Source organism: Saccopteryx leptura, chromosome 4, assembly GCF_036850995.1.
Source record: "Saccopteryx leptura isolate mSacLep1 chromosome 4, mSacLep1_pri_phased_curated, whole genome shotgun sequence".
Lineage (NCBI taxonomy): Eukaryota > Metazoa > Chordata > Mammalia > Chiroptera > Emballonuridae > Saccopteryx > Saccopteryx leptura.
The window spans coordinates 111,397,861-111,420,390 of record NC_089506.1 but is presented as its reverse complement, the minus strand read 5'-3'; the positions used below and the strand labels follow the sequence as shown (position 1 = coordinate 111,420,390).

Genomic DNA, 22,530 nt, shown 5'->3' with positions numbered 1-22,530 from the left:
AGGGGTGCTGCTCTCATATGAAGAAAGCAGCAAGTCCTTTGTTAGGCAACACAGAAGAAATGAGGTGTTCCTCACGTGGGCAAGTTCAGATGCCCACAATGACAATAAAGACACCTGTCAAAATAACAAAGTACTGACATCAGTGAGGGACTGGGAGCAGGAGAGGCTGGAGAACTTGACGACCCACCGGAGAAGGTGGACACAAAGCAGCCTGGCATGCTGGGTGCAGAAGCACTGAGCTCCTCCACACAGGACCCCTGCAGGCAGGATGGCAGGGCACCAGCCGTACCAGAGGGGAGCAGCTGCACAGAGGGGTGGGTGCAAGCTCGGGGTCAGGCTTAGTTCTGGGGGGGGTGAAGTCATCATAGCCTGACTTTGGATCCAGTAGGGTGGGGGTTACTGCACTTGAAGGGCACAGTTGATGTCCTACCCCCATTTGATGTACCTGTTGAAAGGATCTTGTAGAAAACATTCCTTCCACACCATGGAGGCTACTGCCCTGGACATCAGGTAGGAGTAGTACTTGGCACCATAGCCCACCAGGTGGCTGAACCGCAGCTGCCAGGCCTGCCAAGAGAGAAGCACGACACCAGCAGCAGTGAGTTGCTGTGAGTTTGCGTATTAGGAGAGAGCACAATGGGAGCACATGTGAACATCTGAATGTTTCCATTGACATTCCACCCAAGACAGCCATGTCACTCACAATATTAGTATTTTTTTTCACATTTTATACATGGTTATGTGTTGGACTGTGTCCCCTCAAAATTCTTATGTTGAAGTCGCTATCACAGTTCCTTAGCACATAACTGTGTTTGGAGAAGGAGCCCCTAAGATAGTGATTACCCAAAGATGAAACTGTGGAACAGGTGTCTGAAGGGGAGAAACCGAGAGAAGGGAGCACCGAGGAAGACCCGGGGAAGGGGGCGCCGAGGAAGACCCGGGGAAGGGGGCGCCGAGGAAGACCCGGGGAAGGGGCGCGCCGAGGAAGACCCGGGGAAGGGGGCGTCGAGGAAGACCCGGGGAAGGGGGCGCCGAGGAAGACCCGGGGAAGGGAGCATCGAGGAAGACCCAGGGAAGGGGCGCGCCGAGGAAGACCCGGGGAAGGGAGCACCGAGGAAGACCCGGGGAAGGGAGCACCGAGGAAGACCCAGGGAAGGGAGCACCGAGGAAGACCCAGGGAAGGGAGCATCGAGGAAGACCCAGGGAAGGGGCGCGCCGAGGAAGACCCGGGGAAGGGAGCGCCGAGGAAGACCCGGGGAAGGGAGCACCGAGGAAGACCCGGGGAAGGGAGCATCGAGGAAGACTGAGGAAGGGGCGCACCGAGGAAGATTCAGGGAAGGGAGCACCGAGGAAGATTCAGGAAGGGGCGCACCGAGGAAGATTCAGGAAGGGGCGCACCGAGGAAGACCCAGGGAAGGGCGCACTGAGGAAGACCCAGAGAAGGTTGCGCCGAGGAAGACCCAGGAAAGGGAACATCGAAGAGGTCCCAGGGAAGGGCGCACCGAGGAAGACTGAGGAAGGGCGCACGGAGGAAGACCGAATGAGGGCACAGCAAGGCAGAGGCTATCTGCAAGCCAAGGAGAGGCTTTAGGGAAGCCAAACCTGACTCCTAGTTGTTGTGCATATTTGTCACTGCTGGGATTCGTGTCTGTGACAGAAACATACAGAGGACCGCAGACGCAGTGGCAGGAGATGGAAATGGCACCAGGGGTGGACTCTCATACCTACTCCAGCCTGTCTGCAGTGCTGGTCACCAGTAGCTGAGGAGGAGGTCTGGGTCAGCACGGAGTGCATTCATTCTCTTTTAAGGACAATCATGTGCTTATTATAAGAAAGGCCATGGGAGTTTTCATGCAAGAATACTCGATTGGAAAATTCTTTTCCTCTGAATACTGTGTTTTTCTATCTAACAGTTGAAAATATACTGCTCACATAAATTAGGGGATTTTTATCGCTTCATATTCATTTTGAAATATCCCCTAATTTTTGTGAGCAGCGTAGATGTGTTCTGACTTGGTTAGAAGGAGGGCTGCCCAACTGCAAACGCACAAGCTTCCCGTAGCACACGCATTTGTGCTGATACTGCCACGACAAAGCTAGTCATAAAAACTATCCTTGAAAGACACATTTATGATTTAAACATTTTCACTTTTCTGAAATAATCTAATCTGACACAAAATAATCTATTGTCTTCTAACATATGCTTTATCTGACATTCAAACTTTTTGAGAAATAAATTGAAGCTTGTTTTTCAACTAAGATAATCATTGCCTAATAAATCTTTTAACTCACTAGAAAATAAAGTATAATCTTCACCACAAATCTATAAACTAGATAAGCAAATGCTACTGAACTTATTAAGGAACAAGCATTAACGAGACACAGATGGTTGCTTGAGCACACTGCTGGGGCAAATTTTAGAACACATGCTAAGTCCTACATCATTACACGGCGACTTGAATGATGAAGTCACAGTGCCAGTCCTCTCTAAGTGTGCCCCACATTTGTAGACGAATGTTTGCTGGATTGGACCAAGGAGCTCTTAAAAAAGAGGGCATGCTGGGACACTCAGACTGGTGTACATGAGGGTGTCAGGGCAGAGATGAACAGTATCCTTATATCCACTATGCCCTTTTTACAAAAAAAGATATGATAGGAAGTAAGGTGGGCACCTTGCAACTCTGTCCTTGCAGGAAAGAGCCGTGCCTCTTCCTCCTGGTCCTGCACCGTGTCGGGCCACTGTGGAGGCAGGACCCCAGTGGTGGGGGAACTGCAGCAGGAGGATGGTCTCTGGACTCCCGGTGGCCACAGTGCTGGAGGGCGCACTGCTGCGGTAACCAGGGCAGGATCGTTCCTTCTTCACCCCAGGCACAGGTGCCACCACCATGCAGCACCTTAAGAACATAAAGACTGGGGGGGCCGAAGCCCCTGATGCTCTACAGTGGCCTTGCCTTGGCTCGGAGAGGTGCCTGCACACCCTCTTGCCAACAAGTGCCTTCGGGGCAGTGGAGGGCGTGGGAAGGTAGAGACAGGCTTTATACCCTGTTTGTATGCAAGGAGTAACTGAACCAAAGGCAAATAGCCAAGAACCATCTATGGGTCAAATTCTGGTATAACAAACTTTGAATAACTAAGTATTTAGTCCAAGGGTTGGGTCTCTTAGAATTCATTTATACCCTATCCACAGTTCTGTATACTCTGTCTTATTTTAAAAAGGGATCTGTCAGCTTTTGTGTTATGCTGGCATGTTAATGGGCCACTGGTGATCTTTCTTATATAAAGCCACCAGGGTATGATCGTATCTTCTGTAATAGAATATAACTGGCTGCTTTAAGGTGATACCCCACTGATACTGGTCTCCTGCTATTGATGATAGAAGCCTCTCCTAGGGCGAGAGGCTGGCAGCGCATAGTTACGGGCTCTGTCTTTGAAACTTTCTCTCCTGGTGATCTGCCAGAACAAGTTTGGCAGCCTTTGCTGCAGTGAGCTGAGTTTAATTTTGTTTAGATTCAAGCTGAATACAATTTTGTTTTGTCTTAAAAGGAGGCCTACTTCAATAGAGGTATTTAAGTTAAAAAAAATTTCTAAGTTCCTTAGTTTCATCAACTCATAACTGAGCTCCCACATAAACAGAGTAATAAGAATAAGACCTTTCAGAAGTGTAGAAAGAGACATCAGGGTGTGTGCAATGCAGTTTTCAGAACGGCCACAGTGTCTGCCTTACACCAACATCCCAACCCGGACACAGATACTCTGGCCCGACACACGCCTCGCTGGGTCTTGTTCTTTAATTATAGGTTTGAGTTCAGTACTGCACCCTTTCCATACCTCAAGACATGCTCAATAAATTATACCTACCTGACACCTTTCATCAGCGGTTTGTAAGTTTATGACAGACTACAACCTGCAATTTCATTGCTGTTTGACCACAAATGGCTAAATTCCTGCTAATTCAACCTAACATTAAGTTCTTGTTGCCATTTCACTTATTCATCGGGAAAAATTAAAGATGAAATTTCATTTTAAGCCCTGAAATTATTACATCCCCTTCCTTTTAAATTGAAGTTTTCTTCTTCCTGAAGGAGACTGATCAGGTGGACAAAAGGTTCCACTTCTTAGATCTTCGATGTGTAGTGTGCTGATGTGATCTCAAAAACCAAGGAGTCAAGAACTTTTGCAATTTCTCTTTTATTCTGACTAGCAACATAAAGTTCCCAATACTAAACCTGTTTTAAGGCGCAGCTATTAGAAACTTTCCTTGAGTTGGAGAATATCAGTGATACCATATAAATGACACTCTAATGGACCAGGCGAAGCGGCATGGTGGGACCTTCACGGATACTCTAACTCTCCTTAGAACTCAGACAAGTTGAGTCCCCTTGATGTTCATTTGCTACAGCCCTTTCCAACCACATAATCTTCCTCTATCCAAATTGGAGACAGAACCAGGACTGGGCAGGTAGCAAGTGGCTGGTTGCTCATTACAGCTGCCCCCACGGAGGACTCCTAATCTGTGTGTAGTACCAATCCCTGTGTCTACTCTGTTTTCTTCCCACACACACATGCCTAGGAAAAATGTTAATATATAAATTAAGCACGGTAAAAAATTCACAACAATAACTAATAATAAAACAATAATTATAACAGTATATTATAATCAAAGTTATGTGAATGGATTTGGGGACATTGTTAAGTAAAACAGGGTTACTGAAACACAAGCACAGGGACACTTGGCAGGTTGTTTGATAAGTAAAGTGGCTCTAAGTGGCTAATGGGCTGGTGTTGTCTACATGCTACTCAGAGTGGCACCACTTGAAAACTTATAAATTGTTTATTTCTGTAATTTTCCATTTACTATTTTGGACTGCAGTTGGTCCCAGGTAACTGAAACTGCTGAAAGTGAAACCATAAATAAGAGGGGGGACTGCTGTGACTATTTCAGTTTTGAACCTAGAAGGGGGACTAATGTGGAGTAAGCACTCATTAACTGCATGTTAAATGCAGAACGACTCAATAATCACTTTCACTGATTATACTCCAAGTAGTACATCCTTTCTTTATTTCTAGCTACATATATAAAAATGCATTTAGCTTAAATTTACTTTAAAGACAATCAGTGGAATATTACAAACTGCATGAGAACAGAAATGTCTCTATGGGCAAGGACACAGTGATCTGTGCATGTCTACACTCTGCATAGTATCTGGAGCACATCAGGAATTCAACAGCTATCTGGTGAGTGGGTTAATGGACAGAACAACAGACTGATGAAACGACAGATATATGGACACTACATAATTTTTTCACAGTGATGAAAGACAAGACTTTTGAGTGAAATAAGAAGGCTAGGAACAATATGCACATCAGAAACAAGAGATGGTTATAGTGCTAAAAACAACTTTTGGATCTCAGGTGACAATCAATAGTTTTCTAAAAAGAATTCTTCAACTACATTATTTGATAGGTGATACAGAATTCGAGGCTAGTTTTGACACCAGACCTTCAGGTCTGGACTATGTACACGGTCTGTGCAGTGCTTCCCAGAGCATGATTCCAATCTCCTTTGAGCCTCGTAGACTCCAAACAAAGATGGGCGCGCAGTACCATCCCAGCTCATAAAGGCCTGCTATTCAATGCATGTCTGCTGTGATTAGGATAACAAAACGACAGCAAGGTAGAAAGAAGCACATTCCTGAACTAGTCTGTGTGTACAGACCATTCTGACTTTTCACTCTCTGTTAGTATCTGGAGTAGTTCTTATGATTCCAAATCTATGGTATCCAGAAGTGTTTAACGATGAACCACAGTGGACAGTAGAAACAGATATTCTCCTCTGCCTTACATTCATATTTTCTCTCTTAATATATGTATATTTATTCCAGGAATTAACATAGACAAGTATTTCTAATTTGGTAAAAATCTCTAACCCATAAAACAACAGTGACAAACATAAAGTGACTTTAAATGTTAACACAGCTTGGGTGGTTCTTATAATCCTCTCTTCCCGTTCATGCCTTGTAAAATCTCCTCCCTTGTCTGTGGGAGGACCAGTGCCTGGCTTCTAACCAACAGGGTATGGCGAAGGTGATGGGTATCACTTCCATCAGTAGTTATGTTAGAGGCATGTAATTCCTGGGTGTCCAACAGACTCACTCAGAAACCTGGTAGCCTAAGGTAGCCAGTGCCATGTTTGGAAGGCCCACCTGGCAGGGACCTGAAGGTGGCCTCTGGAAGATGAGGTGTTCTGTAGATGACACCCAACAGAGGTGGGCCCTCATTCCACAAAAGAAAAACTATGAATTCTGCCAACAAAGGTGTAAAGCAGTAAAACTCTCAGATGAGACCATGGCCTGGGCAACACCTTGAGTGGCATGTGGGAAGCATAAGTATGGGATGCAGCTAAATGACCTCTGCCCCCTGACCCGCAGAACTGGGAGCTATGACAGCGTTAAACCACTAAGCTTGCGGTCATTTGTTACACAGCAACAGAAAACTAATACCATTATCTATTTCAAACAGCAAGAGTTGTGCTCAGAAACACTATTAAGAGAAACAAATCCCTGAAAATATGAGAAGAATACCCATATTCACTAAACATATACCCAGTGACTTCATAAAAATCTTATAAGATATTTTTATAACTACTTCATAAATTTTCTTTTTAAAGCATTTTTTAAATTTATTTATTCATTTTAGAGAGGAGAAGGAGAGAGAGAGAGGAGAGACAGAGAGAGAAGTGGGGGGAGGAGCTGGAAGCATCAACTCCCATATGTGCCTTGACCAGGCAAGCCCAGGGTTTCGAACCGGCGACCTCAGCATTTCCAGGTTGACGCTTTTATCCACTGCGCCACCACAGGTCAGGCCCAACTTCATAAATTTTCATCAGCAGGGAAAATAACATGTACCTCTTTATCTCTTGTGCCTAAAACAGTGTGCTCAATAAATATTCACAAAACAGTGTGCTCAATATTGATAAAAAGATAATAAAGAGTAGAAAAATTAGAATCAAATTACTATATTACAATTAGATAAATTGCCATCTGTAAAGTTCAAATTCTTTCCATATTTAACTAGCTTCAATAATCACTAAAATTATAAAGATATCACCAAATTCATAACAAATCACTGATTAATTTACTGACTGTACACAAACATCTGATTTTTGAGATGACAAAACAAAAGTAAAATAGAATTGTTACTAACTTTTATTAACTTCTCATTGAATTAGGCCAAGGTACATTGGTAATACTGAAGAATGCATGGCTCTAATAGTCATATTATTTCACCCTTGATATTTATGAAATTTGCTGTCTGCCCAATAATGTCTTCATTTAACTGGCTTTTGCCTATTAACCCTTACCTAAATAACTTCAAATGATTGTTGGATAAACAAATGTTTTTAGGTTTGCTCGCTTGTATTGGGGCAGTGCTGTGTGTGTGTGTGTGTGTGTGGGGGTCTGTGGAAGGCTGAGGTGCTTGCCCTCAGGGCAGCATATTGCAAACTGCAGACTGCCCGCTGCCATGGGTGACTGTTTGCTGGAGAAGGGTCCCCCCCCCCCCCCCAGCCGGTTTTGTTGGAGGGGAGAGAGAGAGAAAGAGTCTGGAGGTTCAGTCTGGAAAATGAGTCCGGTGTGAGTCCAGAGAGTCTCAGGACTTTGGGGAGCCCTGAGTGAGAGGGAAGCAGTCTTCCCTGTTTGCTCACCTGTCGTTAAGAAACAGACTGGCCCATCATCCTTCAGTTCCACAGTTCCTTTACCTTCTGCCAAATCCAACGAGAACCTGCATGGCCATGGCGGGGGCCACTGGCCTTACAATGATATTCATACAACTTCATTGGTTTGAATAACTTCTACTTTCTTTTTTTTTATTTATGATTTTAATTTGTGCTTACATAGATTCAAGTGTCCCATCGAATATATCTCCCCCCATCCCCTTATTCCCCTCGGCCCCTCCCATACCCCCTCCCTCAAAGCCTTCCCCCCTTCCCTCCAGGATTTGCTGTCCTGTTCTCTATAATGCTGTTATGTGTATATAAATTCACTAACCTCTTTCCCTTCTCTGATCCCATCTTCTCTTCTACTTTCCCTCTGGTCCCTTTGATCCCGCCTCTGCCTCTATTCTGTTCTTCAGTTCATATTGTTCATTGGGTTCCTCAAATGAGTGAGGTCATATGCTATTTTATTTTTCTCTGCCTGGCTTATTTCACTTAGCATGACAGTTTCTAGGTCCATCCATGTTGTAGCGAAAGGTAGATTTCCTTCTTCCTCATGGCCGCGTAGTATTCCATTGTGTATATGTACCACTGCTTTTTAATCCACTCGTCCTCTGATGGACACTTGGGCTCTTTCAGATCCTGGCTATTGTAAACAATGCTGCAATAAACAAGAGGGTGCATATCTTCTTTGGAATCAGTGATTTGGTGTTCTTAGGATATATTTCTAGAAGTGGGATTGCTGGGTCAAAGGGCAGATCAATTTTTAATTTTTTGAGAAATCTCCATACTGTTTTCCACAGTGGCTGCTCCAGTCTGCATTCCCACCAGCAATGCAGGAGGGTTCCCTTTTCTCCACACCCTCGTCAGCACTTATTCTGCGTTGTTTTGTTGATGAGAGTCATTCTGACAGATGTAAGGTAGTATCTCATTGTGGTTTTTTTTTTTTTTTTTTTTTAATTTTTTTTTTTTTTTCCTTTTGCATTTTTCTAAAGCTGGAAACAGGGAGAGACAGTCAGACAGACTCCCGCATGCGCCCGACCGGGATCCACCCGGCACGCCCACCAGGGGGGATGCTCTGCCCACCAGGGGGCGATGCTCTGCCCATCCTGGGCGTCGCCATGTTGCGACCAGAGCCACTCTAGCGCCTGGGGCAGAGGCCAAGGAGCCATCCCCAGCGCCCGGGCCATCCTTGCTCCAATGGAGCCTCGGCTGCGGGAGGGGAAGAGAGAGACAGAGAGGAAGGCGTGGCGGAGGGGTGGAGAAGCAAATGGGCGCTTCTCCTGTGTGCCCTGGCCGGGAATCGAACCCGGGTCCTCCGCACGCTAGGCCGACGCTCTACCACTGAGCCAACCGGCCAGGGCTCATTGTGGTTTTAATTTGCATTTCTCTAATGATTAATGATGTTGAACATTTTTTCATATGCCTATTGGCCATCTGTATGTCCTCTTTGGAGAAGTGTCTATTCATTTCTTTTGCCCATTATTTGATTGGATTATCTTCCTGGTGTACAGTTTTACAAGTTCTTTATCAATTTTGGTTATTAATCCCTTATCTGACGTATTGGTGAATATGTTCTTTCATTGTATGGGTTGTCTTTTTATTTTGTTCATGGTCTTTTGCTGTGCAAAAAATTTTTAGTTTGATATAGTCCCATTTGTTCATCCTGTCCTTTATTTAACTTTCCCATGGAGATAAATCAGCAAAAATATTGCTACGAGAGATATTGGAGAGTTTATGGCCTATGCTTTCTTCCAAGATGTTTATGGTTTCACAACTTATTTACATTTAAGTATTTTATCCATTTTGAGTTTACTTTTGTGAATGGTGTAAGTTGGTGATCTAGTTTCATTTTTTTGCAAGTACCTGTCCAATTTTCCCAACACCATTTGTTAAAGAGACTGTCTTTACTCCATTCTATGCGCTTACGTCTTTTGTCAAATATCAATTGTCCATATAGGTGTGGGTTTATTTCTGGGTTCTCTGTTCTGTTCCATTGATCTATATGCCTGTTCTTATGCCAGTACCAAGCTGTTTTGAGTACAATGGCCTTGTAGTATAACTTGATATCAGGAAGTGTGATACCTCCCACTTTATTCTTCTTTTTCAAGATTGCTGAGGCTATTTGTGTTCTTTTTTGGTTCCATATAAATTTTTGGAATATTTGTTTTATATCTTTGAAGTATGTCATTGGTGTTTTAATAGGAACTGCATTGAATTTATAGATTGCTTTGGGTAATATAGACATTTTAATGATGTTTATTTTTCTTATCCATGAACATGGTATATGCTTCCACTTGTTTATATCTTCCTTGATTTCCTTTATCAATGTTTTATAATTTTCCAAGTAAAAGTCTTTAACCTCTTTGGTTAAATTTACTCTTACGTACTTTATTTTTTTGTTGCAATAGTAAAGGGGATATTTTCTTAATTTCTCTTTCAGACAGTTCATTGTTGGTATATAAAAATTCCACTGATTTCTGAATATTGATTTTATATCCTGCCACCTTGCTGAATTCATTTATCAGTTTCAGTAGTTTTTTGACTGAGACTTTAGGGTTTTCTATGTACAGTATTATATCATCAGCAAATAATGATAGTTTTACTTCTTCTTTTCCAATTTGGATGCCTTTTATTTCTTCTTTTTGTCTGATTGCTGTGGCTAGAATTTCTAGAACTACATCAAATAAGAGTGGTGAGAGGGGGCACCCCTGCCTTGTTCCTGACCTTTAAGGGATTTCTTTTAATTTTTGCCCATTGATTATGATGTTGGCTTTGGGTATGTCACAGATGGCCATTATCATATTGAGGTATGATCCCTGTTTCCCGACTTTGCTGAGAGTTTTGATCATAAATGCAAGCTGGATTTTATCAAATACTTTTTCTGCATCTACTGATATTATCATGTGGTTTTTATCCTTTCTTTTATTTATGTCTTGATTCACATTGATTGATTCACGGATATTGTACCAGCCTTGTCTCCTAGAATAAATCCAACCTGATCATGATGTATGATTTTTTTCATGTATTGCTGGATCCAGTTTGCTAATATTTTGTTGAGAATTTTAGCATTTAAGTTCATTGGGGATATTCGTCTATAGTTTTCTTTCTTTGTAGTTTCTTTGCCTGGTTTTGGAATCAGTATTATGCTTGCCTCATAAAATGAGTTTGGAAGTCCTCCATTCTCTTGAATTTTTTTAAATAGCTTGAGAATGATAGGAGTTAGTACTTCTTTGAATATTTGGTAAAATTCACCTGTGAAGCCATCTGGCCAGGACTTTTGTTTGTTGGGAGTTTTTTGATAACTGTTTCAATGTTATTTGATGAAATCAGTCTGTTTAGGTTTTCTGATTCTTCTATATTGATTTTTGAAAGATTATATCTTTCTGGGAATTTGTTCATTTTGCCTAGGTTGTCTAATTTTATGACATACAGTTCTTCATAGTATTTTCTTATAGTCCTTTGTATTTCTGTTGTGTCATTTGTTACTTCTCCTCTCTAATTTCTAATTTTATTTATTTGAGTCCTCTCTCTTTTTTTTCCTGATGAGTCTGGTTAAAGGTTCATTTATCTTGTTTACCTTTTCAAAGAACCAGCTCTTGGTTTCATTGATTCTCTGTATTGTTTTTTTAGCCTCTATGTCATTTATTTCTGCTCTGATCTTTATTATTTCCTTCCTTCTACTACTTCTGAATTTTACTTGCTGTTCTTTTTCTAGTTCTTTAGAGCAGGCTTAAATTTTTTGAGTTTTTTCTAGCTTCTTAATGTAGTAGTGCTATGAATTTCCCTCTCAGGGCTGCTTTTGCTGTGTCCCATAAATTTTGAGTTGTTGTATGTTTGTTTTCATTTGTTTCAAGGAAATTTTTGATTTCTTCCTTGATCTCATTGTTAACCCGTTTGCTATTTAATAATAAGCTATTTAGTTTCCAAGTGTTTGAGTGTTTTTCAGTTTTTCTATTGTAGTTGATTTCTAGTTTCATGCCACTGTGATCCGAGAAGTTGCTTGATCTTCTTAAATTTGTTGAGACTCACTTTGTATTCTAGCATGTGGGCTATCCTAGAGAATGTACCATGAGCACTTGAAAAGAATGTATATTCTACTGCTTTAGGGTGAAAGGTTCTGAAGATATCTATATATTAAATCCAGTTGATCTACTGTGTCCTTTAAGTCTATTTCTTTGTTAATTTTCTTTCTTGAGGATGAATCCAATTATGTTAGTGGGGTATTAAAATCTCCTACTATTATAGTATTGCTTTTGATCTCGTCCCTTATGTCCATTAAAATCTGCTCTATATATTTAGGTGCTCCTATATTAGGTGCATACATATTTATAATGGTTATATCTTCCTGTTGAATTGCTCCCTTTATCATTATGTAATGACCTTGTTTATCCCTTCCTATAACCTTTGTTTTAAAGTCTAATTTTGTCTGATATAAGTATTGCTACCCCAGGTTTTTTTTCATTACCATTTGCATGAAATATTTTTTCCACCCCTTTACTTTCAGTCTATGTGCATCTTTTGTTTTGAGGTGTCTCTTGTAGACAGCCTATGTAGGGTCCTGTTTTCTTATCCACACAGCTACCCTATGTCTTTTGCTTGAAGCATTTAATCCATTTACATTTAAGGTTATTACTGATATGTAGTTGTTTACTGCTATTTTATTCTTTAAATCTACATTCCTCTTTTACTAAATCCCCCCCCCCTTTGTTCTGTTTACAGCAAGCCCCTTAACATTTCTTGTAGCATTGGTTTGGTTGTAATGAATTCCTTGAGTTTTTTTTTGTCTGAGAAGCTTTTTATTTCTCCTTCAATTTTAAATGATAGCCATGCTGGATAGAGAAGTCTTGGTTGTAGGCTCTTGTTTTGCATTACTTTGAATATTTCTTGCCATTCCCTTTTGGCTTCTAATGTTTTTGTTGAGAGGTCAGATGTCATCCTTATGGGGTGCTCCTCTGTAGGTAATAGACTGCTTTTCTCTTACAGCTTTTAGTATTTTTTATCTCTTAATTTTTGTAAATAAATTTTGTATTTTAATTTTGTATTTTAATTATTCTTTATCTCTTAATTTTGATGTGTCTTGGTGTTGGTCTTTTGGGGTTCATCCTTAATGAAACTCTCTGTGTTTCTTGAACTTGTGTGACTTTTTCCTTCATCAATTTAAGGAAGTAGTCAGCTATGATTTCTTCAATCAGATTCTCTATCCCTTGTTCTTTCTCTTCTCCTTCAGGAACCCCTATGATGCGGATGTTATTTTTCTTCATGTTGTCACAGAGCTCTCTTAGAGTTTCCTCAGACTATTTGAGCCTCTTTTCTTTTTGCTGCTCTGCTTCCATGCCTTCATTTATCTTGTCCTCTAAATCACTGATTCAATCCTCAGCTTCATTCATCCTGCTTTTAATTCCTTCCAGTGTGGTCTTCATTTCTGATATTGTATTTGTCATTTTTGACTGATTCTTTTTTATTATTTCAATGTCCTTTTTTATACTTGCTATCTCTTTATTTAGGTGCTCGTTATGTCCATCCATTGTTGCTCTAAGATCTTTGAGCATCCTAACAATCATTATTTTAAACTCTGCATCTGGTAATTTGGTTATTTTCATCTTATTCAAATCTTTTTCTGGGGATTTCTCTGAATTCATTTAGGTTGCATTTCTCTGCCTTCCCATTTTGTCTATGTATAAGAAGAGTGTGGCCACAGGAGTCCGATGGTGTGGCCTGTGTTTTTCCCTAGGTGTGGTCTGTCTGCAGGCCCGCCACCCCCTCTGCCATTGCCTCGGGTGTTTGGGTATGGGCATTGTGGGTGCCAGTATGCTGCAGCAGTCGCTGCGGTTTCTGCCTTGCCTCTGTGGGCAGGACTGTGTTCGCGTGCCCGGCTGCAAGCCTTGGCCAGCTGGCTGGCTGGCTGGCCTTCACACCTCCCCTGAGGGTGAGACTTCTCTCATGTGCCTGGGCTGCTAGCCCTGGCCAGCACTGGCCTTTGCTCCACCCTGCAGGTGGGACTGCATTCACATGTTTGGGCTGCAAGCCTTGGCCCTGCGGGCAGGCCTGCACTCCTGTGTTCAGCCGCAGGTCTCAGCCGGTTCCTGTGTTTCGATTTGCGCCTGCAAGCAGTACTGCAGACAGGACTGCTCTCGCTCGCCGGGCCGGCAGGCGCGGGTCGGACCACTTTTGTGCATCCCTTCCGCTGCCACAGCCGCCCTCAGCATCCGCCCGGCCGTGCGGGTCTGCGCTCAAGTCGAGCCTCAGTGGCGGCCAGCCCTGGCTTTCGCCCCCACTGACAGTACAGCGCTTTAGCGTCCCGCTGCCGCCCACCCTCCTGCTAGCACTCAACAGTGTGAGTGGGGGCGCTGTAGCTCAGACCTCGACACTCAATACTGTATTCCTGATGGCTCCCTGCTTCTAAGTGACTCTGCTCTGAGTGCCGTGGAAAAGCTTGTTTGGATGGTGTCCTGCTTCCCTTGGCTGGTATTGCTGGTTCTAGGAAAAATATTCACTTTATATTTGGGGAGTGACTCAGCCCAGGGGTCAGGGTGGGCTGTCCCTCAAAGTGTTTCTCCCTGTGCCTCCTAGATTACACTCTCTTCCTGCTACTCTGGTCCTCTCATCTCTCCCCATCCCCTGGAGCCTCGGGTGAGTGGTTGTGAAAGAGGTTTTCTACCCGGTCCCTTTAAGAAGAATCCTGGGTCTGAGAAATCTGTTTCTTTCCCGCAAACAGTATCCTGACTTGTTTTGCAGCTAAATACTGTCTGTATGCCTCTTCTAGGCTCTGGGGCTGCAGGCTGGGGCTTCATTCCTAGAGTCCAGGACCCTCCCCTCTCTGCTAAACTCACTTCCTGCCGCGCGAGTCCCTCCAGGCTGTTGTTCGCTCCCGGGAGCTGGGCAGCCCTCTCCACGTTTTCACTTTTCCTACCAGTCTCAGTGTGGCTTCTTCAGTGTTCCTTGGTTAAAGAGTCCTCTTAGTTTAGTCCAAAGTTGATTTTTCCAGATGATGGTTCTTAAAATTAAGTTGTAATCCAGAATCTTTGGTTCTGGGAGGTGGAAGTTGGTACGTCTGCCTGCTCCATCACCATCTTGGTGCCCCAAATAACTGCTACTCTCAAACTTACTTTCTAATTTATATGGCACCAATTCTCTCCATGTCATTATATTATATACATTATACATTATATTATATATACATTATATTAACTTTCATTTATGTAGTCTAGGATGTACAAAAGTTATACATGTGCAACTAGAAGATATGTCTTATTAAGGGGTTATGCTCCTGGTAAGGTAAAATTGAGTTAATAAAGATGGTACAAAACACCTCCACCTCCAGGGATATATAATAACTGCCTCCCCTGCCCTCTGTGTAATATTGTGAAGGCATTCCAGAAATTTATTAAGAAATGGACTATTCTGAAGTGTAGCCCAGGGCATCTGATAGTATGTCATCTGTAGGTCGTGTTACTACCTGTATTTTGTACAAAGTAACTGACATATAAAATACGTGACTGATCCACTGAAATTACTATGGCTGCCTGCTTTCTGTCAACATGTCATCAATCCTCCCTGATTATCTTGTCTGTAGAATTTCCAAAATTCCTGATGCAACAGCTTTTAGCAATTCCTTACAGAAAAGACACTGCTCTAGTTATGGCTGAAACACATGGAAAACCTGGGTAATGCCAAGCAGTACATATTTCCACAATTCAAACAAAGTGTTAGATAAACACAATACCATTAGTTACAATTTGTGGTGACTATAAAAATGTAGCACTTAAGTATTAGTATAACTCTTTATATAAAGATAGTACCCACTTGCATTACTTTGCAATGTTATAATAACAAGGGCTACAGGTTGGCCTTCTTATTCTCACATCTCCTACATTTGAAAGCTGAAGGTGTAATCTTCAAAAGGATGAGTGATGACTTGTTAAAAGGCTTAACTGAACTGATGGGATTTATTTCCTTCTATATCTGTGGGTGACTAAATTAAATCTTATTCCACAGAACAGGAGCCAGTATACTCTTTTGAGGTAAGCTGATCCTTAACTTGTAAGGCAATTCAATCTGCTCCTTTATGGAGAGGAGTAGAGCCCATCAAGTGTGATTTATCACACCCTTCCCTGCTCCAAGGCACTATGTCATCATTCACCCTTAAAAAAAAGATAAAATTCAAACACCACACAATTCACCATTTTAAAGTGTACAGTTCAGTGACTTAGTATACTTACAAAATTGTGCAATCATCACCACCATCTAATTCCAGAATATTTTCATCACCCCAAGAGAAATCTGTGACCCACCAGTGGTCAGTCTGCATTCCCTACCTTCCCCCAACCCCTGACAGCCACTAGTCTACTTTCTGTCTCCACAGATTTGCCTATTCTGGACATTTCATATAAGTGGAATCATACGATAGGTGACCTTTCCTGCTCAACTTCTTTCACTTCTATAAGGGTCACTCATGTTGTAGCATGAGTCAGTACTAAATTTCTTCTTATGGCCTGACTAGCCGGTGGTGCAGTGGATAGAGCATCAGTGTGGGTCACAGAAGACCCAGGTTCAAAACCCCGAGGTTGCCAGCTTAAGTTTGGGCTCATCTGTTTTGAGCAAAGCTCACCAGCTTGGGCCCAAGGTCACTGGCTTGAATAAGGGGTCACTTGCTCTGCTGTAGCCTTGGTCAAGGCACATATGAGGAAGCAATCAATGAACAACTAAGGTGCCACAACAAAGAATTGATGATTCTCATCTCTCGCCTTTCCTGTCTGTCCGTCTGTCCCTATTTGTCCCTCTCTCTGTCTCTCTCCCTGTCACATACATACAAAAAAAAAAAAAAAAAAAAAAAAAAGTTCCATTGATGGATACTGCCAAACTGTTTTCCTAAACTGTATAACCATTTTCCATTCCCACCAGAACCGTATGAGGGCTCCAGTGTCTCCTCATCCATGCCAACACTTGTTCATTTTTGTTATATCCATCCCAGTGAGAGTAACATGGTATCTCATTGTGGTATTGATTTGCATTTCCCCTAAAAACTAATGATGCTGAGCATCTTTTCCTGTGCTTATCAGAAGATAGGGGATATTTTATCCCCTAATTTTTGTGAGCAGTATATTTGTGTATCTTCAAAGAAATGTCCACTCAAACTCTTCACCCCTTTTTAATTTAGGTTGTTTGTGTTACTATAGTTGCATTGAAGGAATTCTTTATGTATTCTGGAAAATAAACTCTCATCAGGTATCTGTTCTTCCATTTTGGGAGTTATTTCACTTTCCTGACAGTGCTCTTTGAGAGGTTTATACTTTGGTGGAGTCATATTTCTGATTCTTCACGATCCTTTGAACCTTGCATAGGTGTCTAAGCATTTAAAGAAGCAGTCACTTCTTCTAGACTTTATGGAAGACTTTGTTGGTAAGAGAGGACTTTCCTTTGCAGGTGGGGGCATGTTTGAGTGTACTGTGATCCCAAGTTCAGAGGCGTGTGGCGACACCCGGCCTGGGCAGGGGTGGAGATGCGTGATGTCTCTTGAGCTCAGGCTGCTGGGTTCCACAGCACTGACAACAGCGTGGTCCTCCACAAGCACTGTGGAGTCCCTCAGTGTGCCTTCAAGTCCAGCAGCTAGTGACCAGGTGGCAGTGGCTGGAGCCGGTGGTGTGTACACATGCCTATGCAGTGGCTGGATGTAGAAACACGCAGTGGTGGGAGGAAGGGCAGGCAGCAAGGGGCAGGGCCAACTATGGATTTACTGGCAACATCTGTGGGGGCCCTGGCTGTGGGCATGCTGTACCATTTGCTACAGTCGCTGCCATGGCCCATACATGTGCACTGTAGTGGAGACTGGTGACGGAGTCAGGCCAGGGTACACCACTGGGGAGGCCAGCTGCAGGTGAGCTTGGTGGTGCAGGCTAGTGACAAAAACATGGCCTGATCTGGGCCCACAAATGGCTGCAGGGGCCTGGCTATTGGTGTGTTCTCCTATGTTCACAGTCTCCACCTGGACGTGGCTCACAAGTGGAGGCCAGCGATAAGTGTCAGGCCGGTGGTGTGGTGTGCAAGTGCATAGCCAAAGGGGCTAGCCCTGAGGGTACACACGGTGGAGGTCAGCCATGGGTGTCTGGGCCGGTGTCCTTTGCTCCCATAGCCACAGAGGCCTGAGCCGGTGCAATTCCCAGGCTCCAGCAATGGAGGGAATGGGGAAGGAGCAGGGAGGGACTAGGGAGGTTGGTGTCAGCAAACACAGATAGCTGAGGGGCCAGGCAAACGCTGGTGAATCTGCAGGGCGTCCAGGGCCGTGCTGGAGTTTAGTGTCTTCAGTAGCAAACGTGCAGGGGGTGCGGGGGGCAGCATTTGCCTGCAGAGCAGATCACTGTGATCCCTGAGCACTCCGCGCTGTCAGAAGCCCTGCTTTTCTCCCTATTCCTACCGTGTCTATCCATACACCTCTGCTTTGCAGGTCTAGGTACAGTCAAACAAGGTAGGACCTCCGCATGGGTCCCTGAAAGGCTAAGGCCCTGGTCACTCTCCCTTGCCCTTCCCTGCCTGGGTCTGTTCTGTCAGCTGAGAAGTTCCCTTCTAGACCTGGGCACTGCCAGCTTACGGGATGGCACAACGGAGGCAAGATGAGGTGGCCTCCCTTCTTGTGAGCATTTTCTGGTTTTTGCTGTTGTTGTTTCACAGTGTTGCTCAAGTTTCTTAAATAAACTCCAGGGCTCTCCCAGAGCGGTTTTTGTTTGTGGAGAGCACGCCAATTGTTGATCTCTGTTGGAGCAGGGAGACTGGAGTCTCCTACGCTGCCAGTTTGGTGAAGTTACTCTTGGAATTAATTCCATAGTCGTGATTACAGTAGCTTTGCAGTAAATTTTGAAATCAGGAAATGTGATCCCTCCAAGTTTTTTTTTTTTCTATTTTGAGATTGCTTGGGCTATTTTGGATTCTTTAAATTTTCATATGAATTTGACAATCAGCTTGTCAATTTCTATAAAAAGGCAGTTGAGATTTCAAAGAACAATGAATGACCTTAGTCCTGGCTGGTTAGCTCAGTCTGTTGGGAGTGTTGTCCCAAAAGCTTTTCGTTTATTTAGGCCTTCAATTTCTTTCAATAATATTTTATGGTTTTCAGTTGTACAAGTGTTACACTTTTTTGCTAAATTTATCCCTAAGTATTTTTTATGCTATTATAAATAGATTTTTTTTTCTTAATTTAATTTTTGGACTGTTTATTGCTGTAGTATAAGAATACAATTGATTTTTGTTATTGATCTTATATGTTGCAACCTTGCTGGACCTTTTTTTAGTCCTCATAGTTTTTGTAGGTTCCTTAGGGTTTGCTATATACAAGATCATGTCACCTGCAATAGAGATCATTTTACTTGCCCCTTTCTAATCGGGATGCCTTTTCTTTTCCTTGCCTAGCTGCTCCAGTGAAAAACTATAGTATAATACTTAGCACAGTGGAATCTGCAGAAGATGCTGTCCTGCTTGTCTCAGGAGGAAGCCTTCAGTCTCTCACTGCTGAGTGCAACGTCAGCCACAGGGTTCCCCAGAGGCTCCTTATCCGGTTCAAGATGAGCACTGTCCCTAGATTCTTCGTCCCTGGCTACTTTCAGTCAATTCCCAAGTCCTGACAATTTCACAATATAGCTCTGTACTTGTTTCCCTTATACACATGCCTACTACCAGTGCCCAAATTAGGCCCTTGTCATCTTTTGCCTTGCGTGTAAGATCTTTAGGGCAGGATCTATATTTATGTGCATATATATTTTTTATAAGCAGAAATGCTGCATTTATTAAACAAAATCAAGATGCTATGGCAATAAAAGAGCAGCTACTGGCAATAAAAATGTAATTGTGAAAAGCAGACACCAAAACTAAAACTATCCAAAGCAAAAACCGTGGGAAGAGTAGGAAGAAGAAAAAAACCAAGGCCGTCTCCCAGAACAGAAATAAAGCAGAAGCGTAACAGCAACAACTGAAGGGAAGAACAGAGAGGCTGGAGGAAGGGGCTTCAGTTGTGTAGCACAATGGATTGGATACTCCCAACAGCCCTCCTAAATGAAACAACTAAATTGCTGGGTAAAATATACTTACAAGAATTGTGAACACAATGCTGAGATAGGAGAGAATAAAATACTACCAAAATTATCAAGCAGGTAATTTTTACAAATAAAATTCAATGTTTTAAATTATCTGGTAAAATCACCATGTTTTCATATTTGTTTTCATCTACTACTTAGAGTCTTTTTTTCTCTGCCTTCAATTTCTGCATCCTCCACACTGAACCTTAACACTTTCCTGTTGACAACGGAGCTCTAAAAACAGAACTGCGTTATACCATTGTTCACACTGTCTTGTGTGTGCACACATCCCGCTTTCCTAAAAGCCAATGCCTGTCAACTGAATACACATAAGGAGAAAAAAGGTATGGTGGGATTCAATAGGAGCTATAGTTTTGTTTCTAAACGATTTAGTTGTAAAAGCATCTATCTGACAAAGATTTAGGGATGATTTTGGGAAGAAAGGTAGAATAAGCAAAATCATGGGACAAGATAAGTCAACATGATCTGTCTGGTGGTGGCACAGTGGTTAGAGCATTGACTTGGAATGCTAAGGTTCCTGGTTTGAAACCCTGTGGTCGCCAGCCTGAGTGTGGGATCATCTACATGATCCCAAGGTTGCTGGCTTGAGCAAGGGGTCACTGGCTCAGCTGGAGCTCCCCACACTTCAAGGCACATATGGGAAGCAACCAATGAATAACTAAAGTGAAGCAGTTACTATGACCTGATGTGTCTCATCTCTCTCCACCTTTTCTCTCTCCCTTCCTGTTTTTCTCTCTTAAAAAAAAAAAAGAAAAAAAGTTAGCATGGTGTTTTTTGGACTGTGGAGGTTTGCTAAATCAATATAGTAGGCATGACCAGTATTTTTTTTTTAATTAGAAAACAGGAATACACTGCATATGGTAGGTAATTTCTCATCTGTGCTACTTGTATTTCAGTTCTATACATATACCCCTAAATGTACATACGTATACACTTCTGTAAAATAAAAATAAACCATAACATAATGCATTTCTTACTGTGGGTTTGGTTCAAAATGCTTGAAAGTCAACAGTTCAAGGACACAGACAAAAAAATCAGTGCTACTATAAGTAGACAGAGAAGCCAAGAATGTAACAGCAGAAAAAGCTTAAGATGGGTTAATGTTATAGCATTTTCCAGATTTCAACCATCAGGTGAGTAGACTATAAAGAGATAAGTAGCCTCTTTGGCTCTCTGCATTTAGCATTTAAAAATATCTGTGCTTTGGTCTGACCTGCGGTGGCGCAGTGGGTAAAAGTGTTCATCTGGAATGCTGAGGTTGCTGGTTCAAAACCCAGGGTTTCCCTGGTTAAGGCACATATGGGAGTTGATGCTTTCTGTTCCCCCCTTCTCTCTCTCTCTCTCTCTCTCTGTCTTCTCTCTCTAAAAAATGAATAAATAAAATCTAAAAAACCCCACCAATATCTGCTTTTTTAAACACCGTACTAATCAAAATAATGTGCTCTACTGTATTGCTTTACTGGTCCTGTCTTCATGATGCTCCTGAATTTTGGCCATCATCTAAACAGAACAAAGAAGATGTGGTTGTAAATAGACTTGATGAACCAGGTTAGGCTAACCATTCTGAGATGTACCACCCTGGAAAATAAGTGATAGTACTTTTCAGGTAATCATAGGGAGAAAACAGAGGATGCAATCGCAATGCAGATCACTGAGTTAATAATGTTGCACCAATATTCATTTCCATTGTTCAGTAATAGCATTGTGACTATGTTCTATACCAGGGGTCGGGAACCTATGGCTCGTGAGCCAGATGGGGCTCTTCTGATGGCTGCATCTGGCATGCAGACAAATCTTTAATAAAAATAATAATAACGTTAAAAATAGAAAACATTCTCATGTATTACAATCCATTCATTTCCTACCACTCATGTTCATGGTTGCGGGTGGCTGGAGCCAATCACAGCTGTCCTCCGGGACAACACCAAATTTTTATTGGATAATGCATAAGGTACACGGGTCGTTGTATGGCTCTCATGGAATTACATTTTAAAATATGTGGTGTTCATGGCTCTCTCAGCCAAAAAGGTTTCTGACCCCTGTTCTATACTATCATTGGGGAAGCCGGGTAACGGGGGCATGAGAACTATTTTTATAATTTAGGAATAAACTATTTCAAAATAAGAGGTTATTAAAAATAATAAGGACTAAAGTGTTTTGTGGAGTGCTAGATTAGTGCCAACAGGCTAATTTGAGATTACCCTATCCTACCATGGCAACTGTGCTTGTTACTCAGTCACTACTGAGATAAGCCAATTTTAAATATGCCAGCTCAACAGTATTACTCTACTTTCTTCCAATACTGTGCTTTGCAATACTAAGTGGTGGCTGTACAGTATATTATTCCCCCAAATCTTTTTATCTATTTCTTTATTCACTTTCAAGTCAATATAGAATTGGTTAAACATTTTAGAGAATATACTGTTTTAAGAATAAAAACAAGTTAGAAAAAGTGGTTATGAAATAAATGTAAACTATTACTTGATTTATAGACCTCCACTGCTTTCATTTAAAGGACTTAGCACCATGAAAGGTTGTTTAGACTGTACTTTGGCTTAAGTGAAAAAAAGTTATTGCTGAAATTGTATAAATCATTTCAAATATTGTTTGATTTTAGCTTTTAAGTGTCTGCATTTTTCTAAATGTTCTGAGAAAGTTTGGTTCACTTTTTACTCTCCATAAATCTAAGTATTTCAAAGCTTCCTTGAGACACAGAAAAATATACACATGTGA

General features: G+C 42.2%; 1 protein-coding gene across 2 annotated transcripts in view; it reads right to left on the bottom strand.

The window, feature by feature from the left end:
* The window catches only part of MIPEP (mitochondrial intermediate peptidase), a 177,052-nt gene that overhangs the window by 30,468 nt on the left and 124,054 nt on the right, over positions 1 to 22,530 (bottom strand). For both annotated transcript variants that reach the window (XM_066381009.1, XM_066381010.1), the window contains exon 17: positions 446 to 567. In XM_066381009.1, coding sequence (XP_066237106.1) covers positions 446 to 567 — 122 coding nt within the window. The remainder of the gene's footprint in view (positions 1 to 445; positions 568 to 22,530) is intronic.